Genomic DNA, 24,826 nt, shown 5'->3' with positions numbered 1-24,826 from the left:
AATCGATCTATATTTAATATATGCCCCAGCGATGCCTACTTATGTAAAAAAGTAACTTTTGTGCAAATATAAAAAGAGACCGAAAGGTGTCTTTAAGCAAGACATACTCCATTTTTCTAAGAACGTCAATTAGTTAAATAATTTATATTATTATACTTTAGTAATATAATATAATACTAATATAAAAATACATCATCTTATGGCCCAATGTTCTCCTGGGAACGCAATGGAATAAAAAAGTAGAATATAAAAAAATATATATCGGTTTAATTAATTTATAGATGATTGTAGATGATCTTCTTCTAACTGGTGATGGGCACTGATAAATATGTTCGAGTACACTTTCTTTGTCATCCGACAGTCAGAACCCTGACAAATGTTATTATGGGTTAAACTCAGTCTCACAGATGTCTTCCTAGTACACCTGTCAACACCAACACATTAGTGCTGACCAGGTTACGTTTTAGCTGAAGCAGCTGACTACTACGTTTCTTGTATATGGACATAAAGTATTGAATAGGGAACTATTTTTTATCTTCAAACAAGCAAGAATTACAACAGCTTCTATAAAAATACACCGTACCATTGTTAAAGCCGATTAGTACATTACAAATAATGAACTGTATCATGATTTAAGAATAAAGACCTTTAACGAAGTCACATAAACCAAAAGCACAAATCATATCATTAGATTCTTGTCACACGAAAATCTGACATATGGTCCATTCCACAAAAAATAAAAATATCATAGTAAAAGTGACTTAACGGACTGAGTCCGGCATTATGTAAAGCTAATATAAATTTAAACTTTGGCTTAATTTCACTAAGCAATTATACGAGTTTTTTATTGTCTTGGGAAAGTCGTAATAAACTATGGAGCAATAAAAAAAATCAAGGATGGTTGAATAATTTAAGATGCAACTACAGCAGGTGTCCACTAGAAGTATAAGGATCTTAGTTTGTAGTCGCGATCAAATCAATAACTTCTACATAACTTTTCTCCTTGCATTTCGTAATGTTTTTTCTATAACTTGCATTTGATATTTTTCTTCCTATCAACCCTCTTGTTATTTATTCCGTTCAACCTATTTTACAGAGTAACTAGGTCTGTAAATGTGAATATTTCAAAACTTGGAACAAGAAATTTTAATTAAAAGTTGAAGTTTGAACATATCGATACTTCCGGGAATTCTACAACAAGAGAATTACTCTATATCTTATATCTTTTTAATTTCTCGTCGGTGGCAAAAAGTCTGATTTAAATTTTTTGTCTATAGTAAAAATTCTTTTTCAATAATACATTTATAAAATATATAAATGTCTATTTCAGTTGCTTTTAAATAGAAAATCGAATGTTTGCCAACTTACCTACTTTTTTCATATTACACGTTTCTATTACTCATCTGTACAGTGACTTTTCATACATCTGCAAGTTGTTAAGAATATACGAGGGCGGTTTGATAAGTCAGTGACTTTATGAATGAAACAAATTTTTTTCGGTAAATAAACATTTTATTTTTCTACATAATCACCTTTTAGCTCGATACATTTAGTCCAGCGTTTTTCTAATTTTCTTATTTCCTCCAAATAATAGGTTTTCTCAAAGCTCTCAAAATACGCGTTTGTTTCGGTAATGACTTCTTCATTCGTCTCAAATCTCTTACCGCCCAGCCATATCTTTAGGTTTGGAAACAGAAAATAGTTGCAGGGGTCTAAATCTGGAAAATATACTTGATAGGGTAGCAGTTCGTATCCCAATTCGTGTATTTTGGCCATCGTGACTAGACAAGTGTGCACACGTGCATTGTCTTGATGGAACAGCACTTTCTTCTTCACCAAATACTACCGTTTTTGCTTCAAATCAACGTCGAATCTGTTCAAAAGCTTTGAATAATATTTGCCGGTGATCGTTTTACCTTTCTCAAGGTAATCGAAGTGAATGATACCGCTTGCATCCCAAAAAACTGTGGCCATGACCTTGTTGGCTGACAGACTCAGTTTGGCTTTCTTTGGTCCACGTTCACCCCTAGCAACCCACTGTTTCGATTGTTACTTGGTCTCTGGCGTGTTGTGATGGATCCATGTTTCGTCCACAATGGCGCAAAAATTCGTTCGGATTACGGCTGAACATCGCTAAACACTCTTTTGAAGTGATCTCACGATTACGCTTATGGTAGAATGTGAGCAATTGCGGCATTCATGTCGCAGATAGTTTTTTCATGTCCAAATATTCGTGTAAAATATGATGTACACATTCAGTTGGGATACCTATAGCATGAGCCAACTGTCGCACTTTCATTCTCCGATCATCCATTATCATTTCATGGATTATATCGACGATTTTCGGTGTGATCACTTCTTTTGGGCGAGCTGAACGATCGGCGTCACTAGTGCTGGTACGACGACAACGGAACTCTGTAAACCACTTGAAATTGATGGTGTCGAGTCCCCGTAATATATATCAAGTCTTTCCTTAGTTTCAGTGATGGATTTTTTACGTAAAAAGTAATGCTTAATCAGCACACGAAAATTTTCGTAAAAATTCACGAGGTTGTCTACTTTGAACGGCTATCAAACACCAATTGAATGACGTAGCTTGCTCAAAATTAGAAAGTTGCCCACTGGTAGATTACAGCTGACGGCAGCACTGTTGCAGTTGGAATAACTTCGCGGGAAATTCAAAAAGTCACTGACTTATCAAGCCGCCCTCGTATTACATAGTTTTTTTTTTAATTACAATTTTGTATTACTTTTTTGCAAAATTATGGTTTTGTGACATATTAAAAAAACTTATTTACTGAGTAAATACGAGTATTTAGCTGTGAGTTCATTCACTTCAATGGATTTAAAAATTTCTAATAATTAAAATAAGTAATACATTAGTTGATAAATAATTAACCTGAGTAAGTATTCAAGATAGTGTATTTCGGCATCTCCGGTAACTATTCGAGATCAAAACGTCTCAAACATACCAAATACATTATTTTCAATAATTGTGGTATATTATTCAAATCGAACAATAGATTCCTCAGGGATCTTCTAAATATTATTTCATGACTATACTTACGTATCTATAATGGATCCTTTACAATTTCGTTACTGATCCTAACAACATAATCCATCGCAGATAGATAGCAAGTAGATCCGAACTAGAAATTTATATGAAAGCATTAACAATGTTTTAATTAGTCTAATCTTCTTTATTCGTATTTGGAAGGTAAATTTTTTTTATAATTTCTGACTTATAATTTTTAAATATACACAAGTTGGAAATGTTTGTTTTCATATCTATTATATTTAGAGCTATTTTTGGCTCATTAATGTAACAAAACATTAATTTTTTCACACAATTATTTTTTTAATACCAATATTGACAAAATAATATTTGAAATAATAATTAAAAGATGAGAGAAAAAAAAAGTAAATTGCTGCACATGTTATTGCCATGACTTTTTCTTCTCTTTTTTTTGCTTCTTAGTTTACTTCTTTCTAACCTACATAATATATATTTTGGAGTAAATTAAAGCTCTAATCTATGGTAGTTGTTAAATCGTTGATTTATTAAATAAAATAAGTCTGCTCTTAGTAAAATCCAATGCCCATTGGTAACTAATGTCTTGTTGTGATAAGACAACTGAGTAGGACCATTAATGCCCTGGAGGAGTTTCAAGTCAAGAGCAGTTCACTACAGAATCCGGTTGCCTATTGGTAGCCGATTGCCAGCAGGTGGACATTATCTAAAAAGTTCTTGTAATCCTTATTTATAAACTTGAAAACTCGGTATCATAATCCCCACGGGTCTAATCGGTCTGGAGAAAAAATTTTATACAACGGCAGAAATTTCATAGGTATAAAGGTAGACCAGTTTAAATGTCGAAATTATTGCGAATAATAATGCGGAATAATAGTTTATTCTGGAAAAAGCGAATACAAACCACGTTCGATGGGCGTTAGGTTTCAGATTCTGACACTCCCCGTTAGAGAAACAACTATTACTATTAAGAAATCTACTTGTGCTAAAAATATTTTTTTGTTAAATTTGTTAATAATTTAAGCTATGTATGCCTTAATTTTTCCAGTATTTTGTAATGTCTAAATTTTCTTTCATTTTTTCTTTATGTCCATGGATTATTCTCACAGGTTGGTGGTATATTTTTATTACTTCATTTATTTACATATTGTCGTCTGTTGATATAATTAATTTAAAATATTTTAGTGTATCAAAACGGTTTCTACTCGTAAGCAATAAGGTAAAGAACACCAGCCACGATTCGACCTTCAATTATAAATGTTATACCCACGACGCTTCAAACTGTTGATTCCTTAATTGCTACTAAATTAATTTTAAATGTGCCAATTACCAACTAGTGGTGGCTTCCAATATTTGCACTACAATTTACGCGGACATTCCATTTGAATGTTTTTATTTTAATACTACCATAATTCATTGGTTCAAACTTCTATGATTTGGGGAGATCTATGCAGTTATGTACGAATTATTAAACGGAAACAGAGCACTTCCAATTAATCATGAAGAGCCAAGTTCTTCATAATATTATGATATGACAGTATCGATGACATTCAAAGTAAATACTGCAATAATATAATGTTATATTTCATCATCCTATTATTCATACTTACTTTGGATATATTCTTATTATTACTGATCGACAAGGAATACAATGATCCCTATTTGTACATATGGAATCAAAAATTAGCCTGAAACGCATGTTTATTAAGCCATTATAACTAAATGATGTCAACATTCCATTCTCCAGATCAATTTAAGTAAGACAAAAGTTCCGACGTCTGTTTATACTTTGGAGACTAGACACATAGCGCTGTCTTAGGTGAATATTAAAGATATGCTCTAAAATGAAACTTTGTAAGCATCTTTCTAATGTTATCAAATATCATATTATGTTTCCGATATTAAATATGAAGATGCCTTGAGTCTTAAAGCACCTAAGCCAGTTTTACTCTGAATATTTCTTGTTCTAATGTGTAATAACAATAAGGCTTGTTGCGTTTTGAAATGGTTTAGTAGTAGGTGCCAGCCTACTAAGTACACCGCTCTTATTTGCATACCCTTAAGTGTGATTAAATGCTCACTGTCTCACGATGAAGAAAAAAGCCCATTTGATACACTTTTTTCTGTTTTCCTCAGTAGCGTCATTTTTTACCCATCCAGGGTGATCTTTCTCAACTATGGTGGTACAGCTATGTTTCCAGCTAGGCCTCCATATTTTTATTATTGTATATAAAAGTAGTCCCCGTTGGAAAGTTAGAATATTCTTGAGGTAAGACTAAGGAGCGACTAAAATCCAGTGAATAACACCTGCGAATACTGTTTGAACTATAAATAGTAGGCAGTAAGTTTCATTTGCAGCAACCGCAGCTTATAAATCTAGTACTATGGTGTCCTGAACAATAAAGGTTGTGGCTGTGGTTAAAACATAAAAACATGTGAAAGGAATGACTGTAATAATTTACTTTCAATCGATGTAGAGTTTGATATTCCAATCGGGTACTGTGACCCATAGAACCCATAGAAAGCTAAAGAAAAAAAAAATTCGTATTATCTACCAAAATGTTGGCATTTAAAATTTAAATTAATTATTTTTTTGTTCGTTTTTTTTGAGCTCCATAATAATATTAAGACATTTATGCATTGCCTTTGTCTCAAGAAGAAAACTATATGCATTATACTAATACGTGTGTGAAGAGCACCCCTGGTGTTACGCCTAAACGTCAGATAATCACGCTAAAAAGCATCTAGTGTAAAACTATAATTCAGATAAAAAATTGATAGAGGCAATGAATTTTTTTAATACAAAAATTTAATTATAGCGTAATATTTGTTTCGTTTCACTTTCAAAAACACTTAAAGACACATAAAACAATTATGTTTATGCAAAATTGCGTTTTTTTTTTTGGTTTCTGATTCAGTCCTGAGGGGCATTAACGCGTTTGTTATTTTATCACTTTACAGATTACCGGATAACCGAGTTACCGATCAACGTTGAAATATCCCTAGTATAAATTTTTTTATATATCTGTGCAGCTTTTTTCTTTTATCGTAGTGAAATCCAAAAATGATATAAACTTTTCCAAAATTTCACTCATCTTTCCTCTGCAGAAAGTTTTAACTCGGAGCACCAATCTTAAAACAAAAAAAAATATTATCAGATGCAAATCGATCGTTTTGAACTTATCGCACTGCATCAACAGTCGATTGAAAAGCAGATAATGAAGCGGAAATATGGCTGTCTGGGACATACCCTGGTTAACCGGTTAGTGAATTTGAACACTCAGCATTAGAATGAAACCCACAAAGTAGAAGGAATCGTGGACGGCCAAAAAGCACATGGAGATGATCGATAAACAGGGAGTTTAGAGCAGGGCTGTCCAGTCCACTGTACAGATTGGAGGGCCACAGAAACATATATAATACATACGTTCATAGTTGCTTTTGACAAAAATTAAAATACGGCTGTAATGTTAAACTCAGTTTTATTAATTTAAATTCATTTATTTGGTATACCATAAAAATAATAAAAAATAATGTAGTTTTACCAGTACACCAAAAGAAAATTTGGGTGAATGTAGTAGATTAAAAACATGTCGCGGGCCGCACAAACATTAGCCGCAGGCCGCATGTAGTCCGCGGGTCGTGCTTTGGACAGCCCTGGTTAAGAGCATTAACGAGTAATAGTGGTGTCTGGAAAGCATATGTGAATAGACTAAGTTCTGGAATTGTGATTGTAATTTATAGAACATGTCATAATAATATAATAATAAACTGAAGCCAACAGAAAAATAACGAATAGTTTTTCCTAAAACCGATGTTTAATATTATATATTAAATGTAAAGGCAATATAATCAGAATACATGTTAAGAATATATTTTGATATATGAAATGCAGTATAAATAATATAAATAAAACATTCTACTCTGCTCACTCAAAGAAGAAAAGTCAACTTTATTTTTGTGCGAGTATAGCGACAAAAAGTCTGGATTTATATTCTGTCTTTTGTTAAAAAATGAATGTAGTGCCAAATTTTATTGTTAAAGTTTTGTGTGGTGGCATCGTTCAGATCGTTATATCGCGTTGATACGATGAGGCAACATTTTATCAAATATTTTTCGTTTCTTGCGTTCAAAAGTGTGAATCGAAAAATAGCACAAAAATAAATTTTTAAAATAACCTGAAAAACTGCACAGATGTTTACTTGTGAACAGCGAACGCATTGTCTTTTCAACAGATGCCGCCAGCCGCCAATGCAGCGTAGTAAACGACCTACATACAATGTAAAACTGCTCCGATAGTAATAGAAATCTGATGTTTATCCGATTGTTTCTTCAGATCGAACTTAAAACCTGAAGATTCCAGTACGTTTTGCATCTATCTTCCATCTTCCATCTTTTCTTTTGTAAACTTTATTTTTCTATAAAAGTATTCGCATACGCGAGAGAGTAGGGTATACCAAATTTTAAAATCGGAATGTAAGATATTTCGGTTTAATTTGGTGCGGATCGTTATTTGTGTAGCGAAACGATAATATTACCCATTTGTGCCAAATTTATATAAATACAGTGATATAGTGATATATTGTAAAAATATTTGAAAACTTTAGTTGATGTTGCAAATCAGAGAGGATGGCGGAACGTACTTTTTAAAAGTTGTCAGCTATTTTTAGCGATTCAAGAATTTAAATTGCACAGATTTACAAAAATCCATCTCTGCAATTGATGGCTTTAAATTGTAAATCACCGGGCAGCAGATCAACAACTGTAGAGTCAGCAGAGTCAGCAGAATCAGCAGAGTCAGCAGAAGGAGAACCAAAGACACAATAAAATTGATCTGAAAATATCATAAAATCAATAAACGTTCTGACACTCGTCAGTGCGGTCACATCTTATCAGTGTGGGAACATTTCGCGTGCCGTGTTTTCCACGCGTCTGTTTCTAAATAATTTTTAGAAACAGAAAGCTTTAGTGAGATCGGAGTGTTTTTGATCGAAATTATTTTTGGTGTCTTATTTATTTATTTTATTTTTGACGGAATTTCATGAAGCAGTGCATGAACTTGTTATCTCTAATATTAATTCTTGACGTTTAGAACATTAAATACTCAATTTTGCTTTAATATCGCGAAGAAAGTATTTGTTTGTTTAATTTGTTTGTCATTATTTTTGTTAAAAAAATATAAATAATTTGAATTATGTTTAAAATAATAGGATTTTTAAAAAAATTAAACAGAATATAAAATTATATATACAAATAGAAGTGAATATATTACTAATAAATTAATCGCATTGGTGAAGATTAAGCTCGCATACAATTATATCAAAAAATATATACATTTAATATTGTGTATATTAAACTGAAAAGGTAATATATTGATATTTCAAACGGTGTATGAATATTTTTAACAAATTAAATTTTATATATGTGTAATTATATATATTTCGATTTATGTGTATTATATGCTATGTTATTTTACGGAAAGTAATAAATTAAAAAAAAAACGCTAGTCAACACATTCTTTTAGAAACAAATATTGATCCCCTTAAGAGTGTTATAATTGTCTGCAGACAAGAAAGATTCCCTGCCGTATCGATCAAAAGCCAGAACTATGAAGCTACTTATGCTGAACAGAAGAGGCATCCGACTTGTCACAGGGTTTCTCACTGTGCATTGCGGAGTGAGTTAAAAAGCATCTATCGAACCTAGGTATTACTAGATACGATAGCTGCAGACTTTGTTGCGAAGAAGAGGAAACAGAAGAAAATATTTTGTGTTACTGTGATAATCTCGCCAGAGTCAAACCTATCCACTTACAACGAAATTAAACAACATCTCTCCAAAGTACATAATGGCGTTTATGGAAAGTAGGTATGTCACCATAATCCCCAAAGGACGCAGTGACGTGGTGACAAGTTTCCAACTCGTTTTAAAATCTAATCTAAATCTAAGGGTGTTATGTAGCATGTTAATTTCGTTAAAATTTCGTTACACTCTTAAAACGCATAGAATTTCTATTGTATAATAGATGAATCTTGTTAAATAGTAACATTTTATTTTAAACAAATTCTCATTTAAAACAGTTAAAGATAAAATAAACTATAACTTATATGATATTTGACTTACAGTAAATGTCATCTATTTTGTTACTAAAATGATATTAAAAATGCTGTCGAATATCTACATTGTTCTTATATACATTTTAAGAACACCAAAGGAGACGGTATGCTCACCTATCTATCATTCTTATCAGCGATTTTCCAAATGTATTTACAAATGTATTTACAAAACTCTATATTAATGGCCTAAGTATGAAATAAATAGAAAATACGATAATGAAATCCACAGAAAACGTAACAAATGTTGGTGTTGTTGGCTTTTTGTTCGTCTTGTTGTTATTTTTGATATTGTTCTTCTCCTCATCTTCAATACTTGTTTTGGCCTTTTTTAGTGCTACAAGCCAGCACTTTGGCGATTGTTTATTTTATTTTTAATGTGTGAACTAACTTAATTATTGAATACTTGCGTGGATGAGTGTAGTGGTTTAGTTTGTAGTTGATATTAATAATATAGTGCGACAATTCACATGCTATGTGTTATATTCACTATTTAGAGGTTATTTATTATTTTTAATAGTTTATACCATAGGTAAGTATATTTGTAAAAATTTTGCTATTATCTTTAAATTAATTAACATGAATTTATAATTCATTAATTAGCATTTAATAGTGTTCAAAATTAGTTAATTATTCAAACAACCCGCTCAGAGAAAGAGATCAGAAAGAGATTTCAATATGTTAATTTTACAAATCAAATAAAAGAGATTAAAAAATTAAATCATCATGTTTTAACTATGATATATCAATCTGAATAAATATTCAAAAACAGTGAGTTTTCAATGAGACCACTAACAGTATTGTTTGATATTCCCTGTGTTAATCTTCTCAGTTTTTTAATTTCTTAAGAAATTGAGAAACTGCTGAGACTAAGGTTATCATATAGTAGACTTAACATAGACTTCTTTGTAATTTCTCAAAACAACAAATAGTTATTGCAACTCAATTTTTTATTTATGTTTGAAAGCATTGTGACAAAAACTAATATTATTATTATAACGTTATTATAAATTAATATCTTACATTATATTAACCAATCATATATTGGTATATGATGTTTTTTTTTTTTAATTACTCGAATATCCACACACTAGTATAGTGAATTTCTGTAAAGAATGGCAGTGACCCAACAACAAACTACATGGTTAATTTATTATACGTATAACCAATCATATATTGGTATATGATGTTTTAATTACTCGAATATCCACACACTAGTATAGTGAATTTCTGTAAACAATGGCAGTGACCCAACAACAAACTACATGGTTAATTTATTATACGTATATAAGAGTAACATACGTCATCAATTCAATAGGCTAGAGTTCACTAATCGAATGTCTGCCGCGAATAATTTAAAAAATGCTCTGGAGTTATGGGCAACTTATCATATTAAACGATTATATGAAATTTGTACTTCAAGCTCTCCTACAGATGTTGAGCACTATAGCTCTAAATTACTGGTTCCAATTCTAAGCGCAACGGAAAGTGATGATGAGGGTTCGGTGGATGTAATTATTCATCAGCTTCCAAGAATGATATAGAAAACTCATTCAAAATTCAGAATTTATATGTGCATCAAATGATATTACAACTGATGATCACTATAAGCATATGAATAAAGTGGAATCTCTTTTTACTGAAAATAAGAAAAAAATTAAAATCCCAAACCCTAATTTCTGAATATTTTACTTCAATATAACTTCTGTGTTTTATTTGATTCCAAATAAATAAATATCTTAAAATGTAATTCAAGTTTCTTTCAGAAATAAAAAAAAAATTAAAAAATTCTCTAACTCGAAGTCTCCATAAGTCGAACCTTTCCTTTGCAAAATTGGACTTTGAGTTATGGAAGTTTGACTGTATATACTTTTTGTATATATACATATGTATATATGAATTATATACATTAGTTATATATGCTATATAAATAAGTTATATACCATATCTTATATGAATGAGTTATATATGTGAACATGTAACTTCTTCAAAAACAGATATAATAGCAAATGCCTTACTTAGTAATATGCCAGACTATTAACTAACATATTTATGTTGTCTGTCGTTATTAGATTGATCTAAAAGTTGTAGTACTGATTAAAAAAATTCAAATAGATTATTAAAAAATTACATTTTATATTAATTTGATATTTTTTGCATTTCATTTGCTGTTTTTGTTTTCAATTTTTATAAGTTTACTTGTTGGTAACCAGTAATACTAATAGTTGATATAATTCAGAAATCAGTATAAAAAGTACCAATTTCTGAATAGTCATATTATAGTCTAAATGGTTTTATTGAATATAAAACAAATTATTGATGTGTTCGTGATTTAAAAAATTTGTCAAAAATAAGTTCAATTATTAGCGGATTTTTTTTTTATTATATTAAAATTGCACCTAGTCTGCTTAAACTAATTAGCCATATCGATATGACGGAAATTATTAGTGGAATGAAGATATTCACCAAGAACATTTTACGTTCAAATTTTCTGCACATTGTTGAGAAAAAATGGCTTCGTTTTTGAAAAGTGTTCTTAGTCTTGTCCAGATAAAGCTATCTAAACATACATAAACAGCTATCGAAACATGAAAACGTAACATGAAATCAGTTAATAAGTGCATTTGTTATTGTTAGTTAAATAAAATGGAAGTTTGTTTGTTTATTTAAATGTTACTAGTCTCTTTTAAGTGTATCAATTATTTTTCACCTGTAAGAGAACTTTAAAACTGGTTATGCAAATAAAGCCCCAGAGTATATATAATGTTAATTAAGAATATCTCTATTTTCATATTCTAAGTCAGCGAAGCGTATTTAATTTATACCACCTCATATTGTATCTTTACATACAAATTATATCATAATTATAGTAATATTCAATTAATTATTAAATGTTGATATTTAATATGTACTTTTTTCTCATTTTTAGAAACAACAGAAAACAAAACAATGTAAACAACATCAGATTTATGTAAATGATTTAACTACTAAACCAAATCAACAATATTTCAATTTACATACATATTTAGAGTGATAAATACAAACACAAGAATAAAAAAATAAATAAATTATAAAAAAGGTTAATTAGTTTCAATACCATTTTTTTATTAAAATATATATAAAGTATTAATTCAATTTTGTCACTCTGCGAAACCTTTATGAATTAAGTAAAGAGAAGTAAAGAGTTTAAAAAGGATTTAAAACCCATTATTCTTTAGTTAAAGGTACAAATGAATAATAAAATTTTTAATTACAAAAACAATAATAAAACCATAATACAACTACAACAACTGCAATACAATCCGGAATTTAATTTTGAAATTCTAACAAAATTTAAAATTTTCACTTTTAAACGTTTAAATCATAATCCAACTTCTATAGAACAAGGATAAATGAACTGTAAGACCCGTATACCGTATACCCCGAAAATTAAGCCAATGCATTTGCATCGTAAATAACATACATACATATATACTCACATATGTATTAAAGAGAAAACTCTGTTACTGACCCAACAACGTTCTTTCAAATAAACTGCAACAAAATCGCAATAAGAAACTACCTTTAATAATAGATGGGAAAAAAAAATAAAAAATAATAAAAAACAAAAAATATACGAAAACCAGTTAGTTTTGGTTTAGGAAAAGTAGACGTTGCTAACCGCGCTGTAAACCATAGTAAGAGAAGAGAAAATTTGGAAGAGAGAAATCAAAACAAACGAACAAAAACAAAGCCGAATACTAGTTTTATACGGCATGCTTGTTTATCGGTAGCAATAAAAAAAAAATTATAAAATTCGAATTGCTCATGAATGTATTAAATTACGATTCAACTTGTATTTTTTTTTTAATTTTGGTAAATTTCGTTGAGCTCCTAACACAAAAATATAATTAATCGAATTAAATCTAAAAACACCCACTGCTTTTGTTTATTAATTTGAAATTTTTAAATCACAAAAAACAACAAAACAACATTGTTTGAAGCCGACTTAGTGCAATAAGTCTAGTAAGCCTAGTAATGTTCTAAGACTCTTTCACAGTACATGCACTAATAATAACTCATTAAAAAAGAAAAAAAAACTGAAAATTGTAACAAAACAAAAAAAAATATAATAACTAGAAAATTGTGTATCATTTTGTTTTGTTTTGAGCTTGGCTTAGCTCATATAAGACTGCGACACAAAGTCGCAGTTAAATACAAAAACAAGTATCAACAGCGTTTGTATTTCCATTCTTAATGTGTATAACTACAGCTTCATCAATAACAATAATAATAATAACAACAACAACAACAACAAATTAACGTTAACCAAACACTTCACACAGGCAATTTATTTTTGTTGGCTTCCCATTTCTGTACCGACAAAACTCGATTTGTAACGCTTAGATGTTCTCAATAGTTGATCAATTCGAAGATATGGGACAAATTAATCTAGATGTAAGTACTATTAATTTTTGCTTTTCATTTTAATGATAGTTCCTTAACAAAGCTTTTTTGTCTCCCATTATAGCACTATTTTTAATGTTTACGTTTTAGAAAAAACAAAAAAAAAAATCAAAGTCTTTTCTAAATACATAATCGACAACAGTCTACCATATTAATTTGATAAATAAAAGGCAAAAATAAGAAGAGTAAGTACTGTAAATATATCGCTTTTACAAAGTTTCTTTAAGACGTATTTATTATTTTATATATACATAGATATATATATACATATATACGAGTCAATATACAGTCGAATTCCGATAATTAGAAATCACAAGGGAATAGCATTTTTTACAAATTAGAGGGGGATTCAATTTATCGAGGTTTCGATTTAACGAGGTTAAAAAAGAAGAAAATACGAATTAACGGGGCCTTTACATTTAAATTGATTTTCACTTATTTTATATATGTATATAACTTTATTATAACTAAATAATCTAATTTACATACTCGTATGTATTTACATCTTACGTACTATTAATTCAATAAGAAAATAAATAGATAATCTATGTTTAATTGTTCGACTGGACATAAATATTCGTTTACATCTTTATCAAAACCGCAAGCCTGGAATCAGTTCTGAATGCAAAATAACACCGTGATCGAGGGGCTGCAGCTTGGAAATTGTGTTTACTGGTAAAAAATTTATTTTTACGTGCCTGAGATTAAGAGTCCCATTATGCGCTGTACAATTGTCCATAAAAAACAGTATCTTTCGATTTTTAGTATTCATGCTATCATTCAGCATCTGAAAGCATTCGTTAAATAGATCCATTGTCATCCATGCCTTCTTAATGTGTCAGTAAAGCATTGTAAAGCTACAAATGTTCTTGAAGCACCTTGAATTTGCAGACAGGTTTTTTGACAGGTTAAATTGAATTTCAAATAAAATACGAATTAACGAGGGGAGCAAAATGTATGGAAATATTACGAATTAACGAGTTTTTTTCAAGTAACGAATTGTTGAGGTTTTCGATTTATCGGAGTATGAATTATCGTGATTCGACTGTATGTGCAAGGTGTTTTCTACTCGAAAACACCTTATTTTTGTTGTGATCAGAAACTTCTAATATCTTAAAATGATCTATAGTCAAATAGCTTAACTCGTACAATATTTTTGAGTTCATTAAATATACTTTAATTTGATTTGATACCTAATATGTAGTTTATTTATAAAAATTCGGAACTTATGATGGTTCAAATAAAAGTTTTTCTTCTATTATGCGCTATTTTGTTGCAATCGTCTTCTGAATTCGTGCTACTTACTGTTTTTAACCAAACAAAAAGAAGCCATAAAACAATTCATGTACACTAATTAACGATTATTAAATTTTATTATATAGAATGCTTTCAAAAGTTATTAACATTAAAAGTCAATTTAATTTTCAAGTATTTTATCAGTTTTGTTTTTGTAGTCGTGATGGTGGATAGATTTAATTTTAAGTCGCATACTTCAAAACATGATCAAGACTGATAATAATTTAAATGTAAACAGCAACTTTTAAACGCCAACTTATACATTTGTGATATATATCTATATATAAATCGAACAACTTGTTTTTTGTTACATTTTTTGCATTTAAAAAAAATGCTTAAGTTCCAAATTTGAAGTACAAATATCTGTCTTAATCAGCAGTTTATAGGACAGATATATCGAAATCTGAACCGATATACATATTGTAAAATGTTTTATTTGATAATCTTTATTAAAAAAAAGGAAAAATTTATATCCGATTGGGCAGTTCATATGGCAGTAATAGAATATAGTATTATTGACCGGTCACTATAGATTGAATAATCATCTAACGAAATCAGGAATTCAATCCAACACAGTCTATAGATATTGTAGAGAAGAGAGAAAAACTTCATACCATGTGCTTGGGGAGTGCCCGACACTGATACACAAGCGTAAGAAACACGTAGGAGAGTATTTCATGAATCATAAGGACTCAAGACTAGAAATGATAGGCTCTGTAGTGTCTCTCATTAAAAAACCGGACTTGGAGAAACACTCCAAAACGGACTAAGGGGCACAATACGTCTTTAAGGTCGCAGTACACTACTCCTTTTCAAATAATAATAATAACAATAGAATATGATGGTACGTTTACGTGCCACGTTTGTCAGATTTCGAATACAGAAAATAATCAAGGTCCATTTCCGAAAAAATATGTGTGTATACTATTCATCGAGTAGCTCAAAAACTGAGGAACTATTTTATATTGAAACTGACTGACAAACTCGACTTTTCGAGTTATTTTAAAATAATATTTTTAAAACACATTTAGAACAATTCCAAGTAAGATCCATGTCATGCTATATATAGCGCATGAAAAACCCATTATGGTAATATTTTCAATAGATTGTCTTCAAATTCCATTATCGGATTATATTGTTGATCCAATACAGTGTATTATTTTATTGACGTAGACTATGAAACGAGTGGTCTAAACATAAGAAGGGCTCAAATTTACTCCCTTCTACATAGTACAAGTACATAGGCATCGTTTAATAAATATGCTAATAGTGAATACATAATTATATGAATTTATTTTTCCGTAATATATAACTTTTGTATAATTTCAATTTATTGTTTTGTTTTTAAAAGATGAACGTACAAAATTATTTATTCACTGTTCATTTTTCTGTTACTTGAAAAGACCACCTTATCTGACTATAGTTTTATTATAAGTGTTTGAGTGCTCTTTATTCGATTGTTCTAAATTACCAGGCTATGGGCAAACAACTAGCAGCTTGTGAACTAATTATTATCTTATCAGTCACACAATGCAGGTTTATATTTATTATTTATATTTGTTTTTTCTTTTATTTTTGTTAAATTACCCGCAGCTTTTGAAACTGAATAGAATTAACATTTATTAACTAGGCACACACATATCTTAGTATGGCAGGTTTTGTTTTTAACAATTATTCTAAGTCTCATCACAAATTTAGTGTTGATTTTTTTTGTTAGCGAATTTATAATGATAATATTAATATTATTTTAATTATAAAATTAACTTCACTAATCTATTAAGTAAGCTCTACTTCTTTTACTTCCATACTTCTATTCTATTCTATTCTATACTATAGTACTTATATACAGGGTGTTTTGCTAGAAAGATTATTAACTTCGATAATTTTTTAGTATAGGTTATTAGGATTAATAGGCAACCTGGGTATGAAGATATCTCGGACAACTGTAAATCAGATGAACTTACTAAAGCAACTACGCTGCTATCCGACATTCACTTCCCTGATATTGATATTCCTCTTTCTACGGATAAACTGGCAATTAAACATAAATACCAACAATTGGTGAAGAAATCCTGAATAGTTGAAGATTCTTGTCAAATAATAAAACTTATCTGATCCAAATTAGAAGAAATTTATAGCTGTCAGCTGTTTCAGCTAAAGCGAAACCTACTCAGTAGTACGGAATCGGTGGTAGTACGTCACTTCGTATTAAAAAGGCACGCACAGAAAGGCATTGGCTCAGTGAATGAGAAGCAAATTGTACTTAACCTTTTGTATCATCAGTGTCCATAACTGACTGGAAGAAGATTCAATATCTTCAAGGTCCCTTTTCTGACTTGTCATCCTATAAAATTAAAGACATAGTTGTGTGAAACGTTCTTACTGCTGCCTTTGCTGCCATCTAAAAAAGTCTGCAAAAATATTCTAAATAACTGCTGACTAAATGTACATCGCTGTTGCCGAAACCAACAACAACTATGCCAGTGTTGAGATCAGACTAAGAATTATCATTGCTAATAGACGCGACAACAAGCTCAGTAAGTAATTAAGATGCAGAGCTCTATCGATATATGCTCCATGGCTCTTTCATACTAACTATGCTCCTGTAACACTAGGAGTATTCGAAAGAAAGTTATCCGTAATATTGGTCCTCTATGATTTAGGAACGTCTATCTTATGCCTCTTCAATATTGAACCAAAAAATTTTCTTGATATTCTCCTTTTAAAGATGTTAAATTGGATAGTTTTTTCAACACATGCAATGTCGGCATGCATGTATATACCGAGTTTATATTTCTAACTATTTGTCTTTATCTTAACTGAATATATAAATGTAACAAAATAGATCATTTTAAAAAATGAAAATCATTTTAAAAAGGAACCACAACAATAAATGTATATGGTAAATAAATAGTGTGTTTATGGGGTTGTCTAATTTACTGTTCCGAGGTTAACGTTAATAACACACACGTATGACTGCAATTTTAATTTGACTTTTTATGTCAACAAATTGTTTGTATCAATTAGATTAATGTTGTATTTCACCAGCAATAATCTAATGTCCTCTACGGACTGCACTGAATGCTTTCCAAGCAATGTTTAGTACCTTATCGCCATACACGGATAATACAGCCTGGCCAACTAGATGAATGTTCATTTTCAAAACGTCGAGAGTTTAATAGTTGTTTGCTTAAACACGATCTTTTGTGCAACCCTACCAAAAAACTTTAGTGATGACAAGTCTCTTAAATTTGGTGGATAAAACTTGAAATTACAAGTCAGAAAAATTTCTTGCCAACACATCCAAAACAGGGTATGTTGTGCTGCCTTATCCCTCCTGTTGTTGTATCTATATCTTTCATTTCACACACAATAAAAGTGATGATGTTGCTGTAACGATCATATATATCAGAATTGACGGTTTTTATGAAATTATTTTTCGACAGTTACTTGAGGATTGTCTCAGGTACGGTAATTTATTTTTTAACATATCTAGAGTCTCAGTATTAAAAGAAATTCGAACCAAAACATTCTCACCATTTTTGTAGTATGCCCTGGATGATAGTTTTATTTGATATATGGTATGTCACTGACTTTATACATATATTAATAAAATATAAATGACTTTCAAAAAATAAAAATATATATTTAATTTTGATTTTAAACCTTTTAATAATATTTGTAAAACTTAAGATAAAATAGGTCAATTAATTATTTATTGTACTGTAATAAACAAAAATATTTCCATTTTTATTTCTTTCGAAACGAAAATATTAAATTTTTTTTATCTAATAATTGTAGAAAAATATGTAGCCATGTACAGTATTTGCTCGGTAATAAAAACAGTCAAAAATTCAGAAAATGTGGTAAACTGAACTGTATTATTTATTTTGAAACCCGGAAATGTATTAGTAACAATAAGTAATTTCGACACTTTTTTATATTTATTACTTCTCTATTCTTATAATTGATGTTTTCACTGTAACATAACATATAACTTTTGAGCTATGAAGAGTATAATTCTGAAAAGGATTAACTTTTAAACTGCTATGTGAATGATTTAGTCACCACAGAAATAATTTAATTGATTGATTGATAGATATCATTGGAAGCTTCAGATATTAAATCTCAAAGCAAAGTTATGAATGCATTTTACTATAATCAAAGCAAGAAAATAAGGTTACACAGGTAAATGCACCAACATTTATAGGATATTTATTGACTGTGCAGAAGTAAGTGATCTAACATATACTAAATTTTTTTTTTTTTTGAAATTAAAAAAAAAAGAGTATTTGAATAATATAAAAAGTATTTCTATATAAAAATATTACAGACATTTCAAAGTTTTGTTTGACTTCAATATCAGGGCGCAGTATGACAACTGTTGTCACAGTTGTTAAGTTGTTAATATGACTCTCATTGAAAAAGAAGTAAAAAAATTTTGAAACACCGGCTGTATAAAAAACGTATTGTAAAGTTCAACGCAATGTTTTAATACTTCACATATTTTTGTTGAGCTATACTTATAAAGACAGAATGAACTAAATGACTTTTCCATCAAGGATATAGTGAATTTATTATTGCTAAATAATAGTACGCTGGAACCACATAATCCTTATATTTTTCATACGTAAATATATTAAAATATATTTAAATATATAAATATATTTATATCTAAAGAGATATTAAAAATATATTAAATTTTATACATATATTGACTGTGACACAACCATTCTGCGGTCCTTCATGGAGCTTCAAACTTAAAACTAATGAGTGGCTGAAAAGAGCAGCTCAGATTGATTGGAATAATACAATTGCCTGCAGACAAGCCAAAGAAGCCATGCCATTTCGATCAAAAGCCAGAACTAGGAAGCTACTTATGCTGAACAGAAGTGGTATCCGATTTATCACAGGATTCCTCACTGGGCACTGCAGAGTTAAAAAGCATCTATCGAACCTAGGTATTACTAGAAACGATAGCTGCAGAATTTGTTGCGAAGAAGAGGAAACAGCAGAACACATTTTGTGTCACTGTGATAGTCTTACCAGACTCAGACTTCGGTACTTATCCACTGCCTATCTACCTATAACGGATTTAGGCAACATCACTTCAAAGGACATATTGGCATTCTTAACTGCTACTCGTCTATGGAACTGTGAAGTGGGTATGTCACAACAATCTTCATAGGATGCAGTGACGCGGTGACAAGTCCCCAACCCATTTAAAAAAAAAATACATATATTGAAATAAAGAACCGATTATCTTAGAAGGCCTTTATTGTATTAGTTCTGTACTGTTAAGTTTCTGTAATTCAGGCATACCTTCAGTAAAATTTGTTCGATTATCAAGTCTTTACTGTATTTGTTTATGAAAGTGTTTTTTTAAAAAGATTCTCATAAATGAGCCAGCGGAGGAAAGCATTTATGGTTTAACAATTTATGTGCGTTTATTTTAATTTTGTTTATTATTTTTGCGAAGATAAAAGCTGAGAGTTACTTGAACTATTGAGTTAGAAATACTTATAGAAACGAAAGATACAAACGGTAAAATATTATATAGTATTTGTGTGGCAACAAAAAGAATTTTTTTTTGGTTTGTTTGTTTTGCATATATTTAAAGTGCATTTTTCGAGTGCATTTTTATTCTTCAACAAAGTTTCTGATTTAAATTCTCTCTACATGTATGCGCATGTATATGAATTATTTTTTATTTTTAATTAAATTAGAATTTGTTAAAGTAAACAACTTATTGCATCACAATTGCTTCTAGAAATAAATCTTACATATTTTACATTTTATTCATATATTTTCGTAATTGAATAATTAAATTGATGTTTTTATATTGTAGAAAAATTGCGGAAATGTTTGGTTGGCTACATTTTTATAATCACCCCACCCCGCATTCGTTATAAAATATTGAATTATATTGTGTGCTGCATATAAAATAAAATGAATTTGCTTTGACTTGAATGCATTCGCTTATCTAGTATCTAGTAGATAATATCTACTATCTAAAATAGTCTAAAATTGAATGCAATGGAACGATGCGGTTAGCATTGGTTTTCATACAAAATAAATATGTATGTAACACAATTTCTATTAATTAGAAAAATATGTTACAGTTTCGAATGTGCACATTTAAGAATTATTAAAATGATTTGAAAACCGCATGACGTACCTAATCACCAATAAAGAAAGCAGATGGTTTTGTTTTCTTTGTTTTTGATTTTGATTTAAATTTAAATTTAAACTGTAAACAAAAACAAACAAAGAAAAATTTGAAAATACTTTTGATTGTGTTATTGCCACATTAAAATATTTTAAATCTGAGTTTATGAGGTTATTTTTGAATACGAATTTGACGTCAAGAGTGAAAGAGGCGTACAATAAATGTCAAAATGCATTTCATCAAATTGAAAATTGAGATAAAAAGCAAGAAAGCAAACAAACATTTTTTAAACAATTCTTATTAAAATATTGTTGAAAGGCATATAACGACGAGTATTAATATTATTTATTTATTTGTTAAAAATTATTACAAACTTACAAATAAATAATTGCCCCAAAATCAAAAAAAATATAATATTTGTAAATAAAAATCCTTAACTGCTTGATTGATATGCAGTAATTAAATTAAATATTAAAAATGTACTGACTACAAAATCCAAATGTCAAAGCTTATCTTGCGTGAAAATTTTATTTTAGCACACTTTTTTTTTTTGCAGTAGGTGGAAAGCATGGAAAGCCACAGTGTGAGACTTTAACCCACAAACACCAGCTCTTACGAATGAATGGAGAAGATTTCCACAGCATTGAGGACACTTTATTCCAGTATTGAGGGGAGAGAGATGTGAACAGATAAGCCTAATATCTGCTTTAGTTTAGATAAACTTTAAGACGAGTCTGTGACAAACTTTACACAGACTACTTATAAATCCGTTACGCTACTGTAAGGTTCTCCTTTTAAGTTGTGCCTGCTTCTAGTAATTTGTTTTTCTAGACCATTTCTACGGTACGGATGTTCTACATTCAAAAGCAATCTGCGCTTTAACCAATTAATTTTTTTTTTGAGAAATTTGTAAGATATTCAATATCAGTTTCTGTTAGTTAGTTTAGATAAACATTAAGACGAGTCTGCGACAAACTTTACACAGACTACTTATAAATCCGTTACGCTACTGTAAGGTTCTCCTTTTAAGTTGTGCCTGCTTCTAGTAATTTGTTTTTCTAGACCATTTCTACGGTACGGATGTTCTACATTCAAAAGCAATCTGCGCTTTAACCAATTAATTTTTTTTTTGAGAAATTTGTAAGATATTCAATATCAGTTTCTGTTAGTTCTACGGAGTACTCGAAAAGGGTATTCCAAGAATAGCTTTATTCATTGCTAAGGTTTCTGTAATTTTTTATGCTTTAATTTTTTTATATAATTTTTTGAATTATTAAATTGATAATAATAAATATGTAACACATTTTTGTTGCAATTTTAATTAAACAATACACAAGACAGCATCGTGTTGTTGTAAATTGCGTTGGCGGCCTTTTAAGTGTTATGCCTGGGCAACACTAAGAGTTGCCATAAGAATTTAGACATTTATGTTCAAAAGTTTAACATTTTCTAGTTAAGCCTTCTATCAAGATATTTTATTTTATTTACTGTTAAATTTTGGTATAACCGTTTCGTATAACATTAACTGTTACATCTTCTATGTTTTGTGTTTTGAAAATGGACATGTAGTGAGCTTTTTGAATTAAGCCTAATAGTTCAGTTTGTAAGTCAATTTCCTGTTGCATTTAACCGATTTTGAACATTTTATGATGTCCCAATATCAGTTATTGTAGATATCAAAAAATACTGTATTCTCAGCTTGGGTAGCTATAGTTTTAACGGTTCAGAAATAATGATTTTGATGTGAGAAATGAAGAACGTGGAAGACCGCCAAAAAAGTTTGAAGACGCCGAATTGCAAATGATATTGGATGGAGATGACACTTTGGGTCAAAAGCAAATGGCAGAAATGTTAAATGTTGCACAACAAACAATTTCTGACCGTTTAAAAGCTATGGGAAAGATCCAAAAGTGTGGAAAATGGTGCCACATGAATTGAATGAAAGACAGATGGAAAACCGAAAAAACACTTGTGAAATTTTGCTTCAAAGACACGAAAGAAAATCGGTTTTGCATCGGGTTGTTACTGGCGATGAAAAATGGATTTATTTTAAGAATCCTAAACGGAAAAAATCATGGGTTAATCCGGGACAACCATCAACATCGACTGTAAAACCAGATCGATTCGGCAAGAAGACAATGCTGTGTATTTGGTGGGACCAGGAAGGTGTGGTGTACCACGAGCTCATAAAACCTGGTGAAACCGTCAATGCTGGTCGCTATGAACAACAAATGATAAATTTGAACCATGCATTGAATGAGAAACGACCAGAAGGGCCAGAAGACACGGCAAGGTAATTCTGCTCCATGACAATGCACCTGCACACAAAGCAAAATGGGTTCAGGATGCAATCAAAACACTTTTCACCAGACTTGGCTCCTTCCGACTACCATTTGTTTTCATCGATAGGACACGCATTGGCTGAGCAGCACTTTGATAGTAATAAGCAGGAAGGAAGTTTTTGAATTTACATTGTATGCTGTTTGTTTGTTACTTTCGAAGATTACTACAACAAAATCTAAGGCGGTCGACTCCATTTTCAAATAACAATGCAGTATAAAGTAAATAAAATATCTAAATATTTAAATTTCAAAATTTGGAAAGCATACTTTGACAAATAGAACAGTTGTCTCTAGCAGAACTTGTTTGTAAACCATTATTATAGTTATATTCAAATTTGAACTAATTTTTGGGTATAAATTAATACACTATAAATATACAAATTAAATGAATTTTTTTTATTACAATATTTAACTGAATCGCCAATCTGTATAAAATCGATATGTAATAGACTCATTATTTGCATTTACATGAGAACTTATGATATTAAAATAACCATTAGTGCAAATAATTATATACTTATGGCATATGATTTTTTTTTAATATTTGATTTCTGAATTTATTGGTCTAACATATATAAATTAATATTCGTAGCAAAAAAAGTGGAAAACAGTGTACAAATAGAATTGCTATCAAAAATGATTGTTTTTTCACATAAAAATAAAAAATACGAGAATATAAATGGCATATTATATACAAAGTATGTATGTTTTAATAAATTATAATACAACTTTTTTCACATTTTCAAACGATTTATCTGAACGCACTTTGTAAATTTTCTTTGTTCGAACGAAAGCCTGTAAACTTTCGTTATCAGTTTTTTAAAATGTTTATTTACTGTATTAACATATAAAAATTATTAATAGTTTAAAACTCATACATTTCATATAATTGTTGAAAGAATATATTGAGTTTGTCAATATATTTGTAAGGCTATGAAGACGACATCAGATACCATATAAACTATGTATGTATATAAAGGCAATTCTTATTCAGCACGATTGTATAAATATATTGAACCCTCACTGACTTATTAAAGGTATATAGTTGTTATATGAACTCGAACATTAACTATCAGTGACACTGAGTCAATTGTAACACTATTGTCTTCCTATTGCCTTTTCTAGCACTCAAGAATTACTTTCACTTTAGCTGTATCCAGGAAAGTATTAATGTAGTCTAAGTCGCTACTTAACAACTCTGACTTCTGGATAAATTTTTCAATGATATGTAGGGAAATTTTTGTGGCTTCTGTACACATAGTCTATCTTCGTCGGTTTCTGAGGGTTTTAATCGTACTTTATTGTTGTTTAAAAGGCAGTACCAAGTTATCTCTCGAATCAGTATTTTAAAATGTGGTCTGTTCAAATTAAGATTGCTTTTCTTGTCAATCTTGTATTCGGAAAAACAGCTTGGTGTGGCGGATGGTTT

The 24,826-nt window shown here is 29.9% G+C and overlaps 1 protein-coding gene across 2 annotated transcripts in view; it reads left to right on the top strand.

The window, feature by feature from the left end:
* Positions 1–13,047: 13,047 nt before the first annotated feature.
* LOC119677807 (sestrin homolog) overlaps positions 13,048–24,826 on the top strand; it is a gene marked incomplete at its 3' end in the record, with an annotated part of 30,681 nt that continues 18,902 nt past the window's right edge. Inside the window, 2 exon segments of one of the 2 annotated variants that reach the window (XM_038089332.1) lie at positions 13,048–13,581; positions 13,655–13,775. Coding sequence is in view for 1 of the 2 variants with exons in the window: in XM_038089331.1 (XP_037945259.1) it covers positions 13,531–13,581 (51 nt within the window). 2 annotated transcript variants of the gene reach the window in all.

Source organism: Teleopsis dalmanni, chromosome 2, assembly GCF_002237135.1.
Source record: "Teleopsis dalmanni isolate 2A chromosome 2, ASM223713v2, whole genome shotgun sequence".
NCBI lineage: Eukaryota > Metazoa > Arthropoda > Insecta > Diptera > Diopsidae > Teleopsis > Teleopsis dalmanni.
This window is presented reverse-complemented; position numbering and strand designations above follow the sequence as displayed.